Source organism: Oryzias melastigma, linkage group LG15, assembly GCF_002922805.2.
Source record: "Oryzias melastigma strain HK-1 linkage group LG15, ASM292280v2, whole genome shotgun sequence".
NCBI lineage: Eukaryota > Metazoa > Chordata > Actinopteri > Beloniformes > Adrianichthyidae > Oryzias > Oryzias melastigma.
In genome coordinates, this window is record NC_050526.1 from 5259571 (window position 1) to 5264724 (window position 5154).

Here is a 5154-nt window from a genome sequence, read left to right on the forward strand (position 1 = left end):
CTTGGGCTTTTTTTTTTAGGCTAATTTGATATTTAACTAATATTTTGCCTGGCTATCAACTTCAGCATCTTCAGCAGCCGAACTTAGCTTACAGCATTCACTCTAGCATTATCACAGGTAATACTATATAGTGCTGCCACAAACGATTATTTTAATAGTCGATTAATCACCGATTATTTTTTCCGATTAGTCAACTAATCGGGTACAAACTGCACAAACTGGATGTAAAGCACACATCAGTAGCTTTAAACTATCTAAAACTGAGAAATATAGCATTACCTGTGATAATGCTAGTGAGAACACTGTAAACTGAATTTGTCAGCTGATGCTAGTGCTGATAGTTAAAGATGCTGAAATTGATAAATAAAAACTCACAGCTAAAAACGCAGAAATCAAAAGCTGAAAACGATGAAATTGATAGTTAAAAACACTGAAAGTGATAGCTAAAAATGCTGAAGCTGATTGCTGAAAACACTGAAATTGATAGCTGAAAATGCTAAAGCTGATAGCCAGCTAAGATATTAGTAAAATGTGAAATTGGCCTAAAAAGACTTTAGCCAGAACAGCTACCATGCAGCTGAAATATTTGCTAAACTCAAAATTAGCTTAAAAAAGCTGAATAAGTCTAAAATTACCCAAAACCGCTAACATGTAACTGAAATGTTGGTTACGCTCAAAAACAGCTTAAAAAATCTTAATAAAAGCCAAAATAGTCCAAAAATGCTAGCTTAATGCTATTATAACTTTTAACTTTACTACACTTTCACTCTATATAATATAAAGTAACGACTAATCGACTTTTAAATTAGTAGTCGACTATTTTAATAGTCGATCAGTCATCGATTAGTCGACTAATCGTGGCAGCCCTAGCTATATATCTAGTTTTTAGTAAGTTTAAAAATAATGATGGTTCCAGTTGGGTTAGTAATGTACTTATTGATCTCTAAATGTTCACACATAATGTCAGTGGCCTTACAAGTTCCACTGTAACTTCATATCTGCTGGGGTGGGCATTTGTTTGAGTCTTTAGCAAGTCCTGAGCTCAGATGATGGATTCTTTGGGGATTTCTCCAAACATTCAGAGGTGGAGCCGCCAGCCAGGCGATGAAAGGTCTGCCTGGTTGCTTTACCTCAAAGAAATGTTCATCTTTCTTCATCTCTCACTGTTTTGTCAGGAAAACTGGAGCCTTTAAACACTTTTTTTGATTAAATACATGTGAGACTACTATTTGCCAGGAAGAGTCTTTAAAAAAAAAAAAAAAAAAAACTCAAGTCAGCTCTGCCATAAAGATCAGTCCATTCTTCATTCAGCGCCCAGCTCTTGCCCTCTCTTTCATTTTCCTCCGTGCTGACCTAAATTTCTCGATCCCTCGGAGAACAAGTACAGAAACGTGATATAAATGTAAGGCCAAGCGCATATGGGACTGATCACGGATGCATTTCTTTGGTCAGAGCAATTCATGCTGCTTGCCCTTCAGTGGCAGCCAAAATTATAGTGGCGTCCTGCCCGAGAGTCCGTGTTTAGATAGAGCGTTTTCATTTATTAGTGTGTGTAGACATTCCCCTTTCACTATGTGTGTGTGTGGATGTCTGCCCGTGTGTTTTTCCTGCTCGCACGCACAAGCATGAGCACGCATGAGCCGAGGCCTTCCTGTCCGCATCTGTTATGTTCTGAATGAAAGCTTTGATTCAGAAATCAAAACTGATGCCTGATGGTTTTTATTGAGCGGCTCAAAATGAATTTTTGCGAATCACCAGGCCAAAAACAAAAAAAAAAAAAAACCCAAAAGATTTCAGCACCGAAGCCGCAATGTTAAGTGGAAACTGTCCGGTTCTGCTGAAGTTCACGGTAGCATATTTCATGTTGGAAAAATGTTCTCTTGTTGCTGTGCATTGGATTTATTTAAGCTGACAGATTTGCATGCCACCTTTTTATTTTGAAAGAAAAAGCTGTTATGTCCAACTGTCAGCTCTGGTGTGTCTACATCTGTAAAGCAATCACTGTTTAATGTTTTTACTTTAAGTCCAATAATTCTCATCAATCCATATCTGTACGAGAAAAGCTAAACATATATTTTGTGTCTTATCGCAGCCAAAGGAGTAAAATAAGGTATCAAATTGTTCTTAAACTGTTTTTTATTTAGATGCTGTCTTATTATTTCATATAAACCCTTCATCCTGTTCCCCCCAAACTACAGGAGCTGCTGCCTCTTGTGTTGTCCTTTGAGCTCCCGGCCATCATGCAGGCTGACCCCAGCTCCCCCACCGTGCAGCACATCTCCCAGACCTACAACCTCACCGTTTCCTTCAAACCCCCAACGCGGCTCTACAGGGCCACCGGTGTTGTTCGGGGCTCCCAGAATAACAGCAACGCTGTCAAGGTGAGGAGACTCGTCATGTAAACACACGGTGTAAAATTTGTCCGACAGGGACTACCTAATGTGCCTATCGACCCACGTAAAACCAATAAGGTTGAAGGGATTTGCCTTCTGACTCCTTAGTTCAGGTAGTCTCCTTAACTAGTATCACTTCTTATTGCCAAATTAAATATCACAATATATCGCAAAATCAAATATTACAAGATATCGCCAAATCAAATATCGCGATATATCTCCAAATCAAATATTGTAATATATCACAAAATTCAAATATTGTGATATATCGTCAAATCAAATATCGTGATATATTGCCAAATCAAATATCGCAATATATTGCAAAATCAAATATCGTGATACATCACAAAAATAGAATATTACAAAATATCGCCAAATCAAATATTGCGATATATTGCCAAATCAAATATCGCTATATATTGCAAAATCAAATATCGTGATATGTCACAAAAATAAAATATTACAAGATATTGCCAAATCAAATATTGCGATATATTGCCAAATCAAATATCGCTATATATCGCAAAATCAAATATCGTGATATGTCACAAAAATAAAATATTACAAGATATTGCCAAATCAAATATTGTGATATATCGCAAAAATCAAATATTGCGATATATCGCAAAAATCAAATATTGCGATATATCGCAAAAATCAAATATTGCGATATAATGCCAAATCAGATATTGCGATATATTCCCAAATCAAATATCATGATATATCGCAGAAATTGCCAGATCAAATATCGCGATATATTGCCAAGTCAGATATAGCGGCTGGGTGGCTCAGTGGGCTAGGTGAAGGGCTGGCAACGCAGAAGCCCTGGGTTCGATTCCCAGGGTTGTCCACTGATCCCCACCCAGATTGGGTCCTTAGGCAAGACCCTTGACGCTGCTGCCTAACTGGGTCCCTGTGCCCCTCAAGTACAGGGTTGTGTCAGGAAGGGCATCCGGCATAAAAACTCTCTGCCAAATCACTGATGCGAAACAGTGGGTGCTGTTACGCTGTGGCGACCCCAAAAGGGATAAGCCGAAAGTGAACTACTACATTGCCAAATCGATTTTTGCCCTGTGCCCGGCCAGTATTATATAACATAATAATAATAATAATACATTTCATTTATAAGCTGCCTTTCTTGGTACTCAAGGTCACCTCACAGTACATAAATAAAAGCATAAAAACACAAAAATAGTATAAAAACACAACAATAACTCAGCAATAAATACAAATTCTTTCATTTATCGGAATAGAGCGGTGAAAGAAAAAGCCTGGAGCAAGATTAACAAGATTTGCACCGTTTTGACATTTCGCACCAAGTCTCCTCCAACTGTAGGTGGTAAACCTGCACTAGTAAACAATAAAAAAAAATGTGTTTGCATTATTGAATGTACACCACATGCCCAGTGTAAAATATTGTGTCACAATAAACGTATGCTACCTTTTCAAAATAAAATTTCTGCAAATCCAAAGTTACGCCGACTTTGTGCGCTCCATGCTTACAACGACGACCTGTAATGAACAGCCAGACAGCTGTCTCCTTTTTAGCTCCCCATCCCAGACCCCTTCACCTTTCATGTGAAAGATCACCCTTCTTGTGCTTTAAATTGAACTCAATGGCCTGCAATGCAACTCTGACCTCAATAAAGCCAAGTTGTGGGAGGTGAGTGGAAAATTAGACGAGCTTGAGCGTTTTTTGTAAGAACTGCGTCCCAGCTTCCCTAAATTTGCCCGAATGTTCAAGATAACCATGTTCAGTTCCTGTTCAGAACTCTTCATGTTGAAAATAAATATTTAAAACTGTTACTAAAGATTTTTCTTTTCATTTATAAATGTATTTTTAATTAAACTAAGTTTAAGCCCTAAGAGGAGTTGTTAAACACATTTGTCTTTTTTGTCAGTTTGATGGGTCTAATTAGTACGGATCTTCAGAAATGTTTTAGATCAAAACCCAACTTTTTCTCATTTACTTTGTTAGAAAAACTATTAGATTTGTTTAATTTGGCGTAATATCTAGTGTGTAACCCTAAATCTTCTAAAAGGCAACATCTGTCAAGGTGCAAGAAAAACCAGCAAATCTCTAAAGAGTGATCTTTGGGCCTGAGGAAGACCTGAACACAGGCTGAAATGTTGTCGCCATACCACGCTATTTTGGATTCTGTTAAACACTCATCTTTTTTAAAAATATATATATTTATTTTTTTCCTTTTTTTTAATTCTTTTACTCTAATTCTGCTTTTTAATTTTATCCTACAAAATAAACAAATAAAAAAAACTCAAACCTTCTTAGATGACAAAGATTACTTACGTTTTACAAGTTTGTTCTTTAAAGATAAATCCCGTAAAATATTTTTTTGCTTTTGCTGTTTATTTATCATTGATATTAGTGCTGTTAAGTAAATTTACACAAAAGTAAGAAAATGCTGATGATAATTTCTATTAAAAAAAAACAGTGAACGATTTTCCTTTTGTTTTACCTTTGCTGTCCTCAGATTTTTATAGTATTTATATATTTATTTGTATATTGAAGATGATATATCTCTTTGTACTCTGATTATTTATATTCATGTGGGCTAAAACCTTTAGACTATTTATTAGAATAAAGACGACTAAAAGTTTTTTTTGAGGAAGTCCTGGTTTTCAGCAGCAGATAAACTATTTAAAAAGCTTTTTAGATAAAGGTTTTTCTTAAAAAATAAAGCCCATAAAATGTCTTTTTTATTTACTTTTTTTGTTTACCTATAACTCATATAGGCGCTGT

General features: G+C 36.1%; 1 protein-coding gene across 2 annotated transcripts in view; it reads left to right on the top strand.

Annotated features, from left to right (window-relative positions):
- Positions 1-5154, top strand: part of LOC112162199 (protein bicaudal C homolog 1) — a 90910-nt gene that overhangs the window by 60624 nt on the left and 25132 nt on the right. For both annotated transcript variants that reach the window (XM_036215519.1, XM_024297929.2), the window contains exon 7: positions 2199-2381. In XM_036215519.1, coding sequence (XP_036071412.1) covers positions 2199-2381 — 183 coding nt within the window. The remainder of the gene's footprint in view (positions 1-2198; positions 2382-5154) is intronic.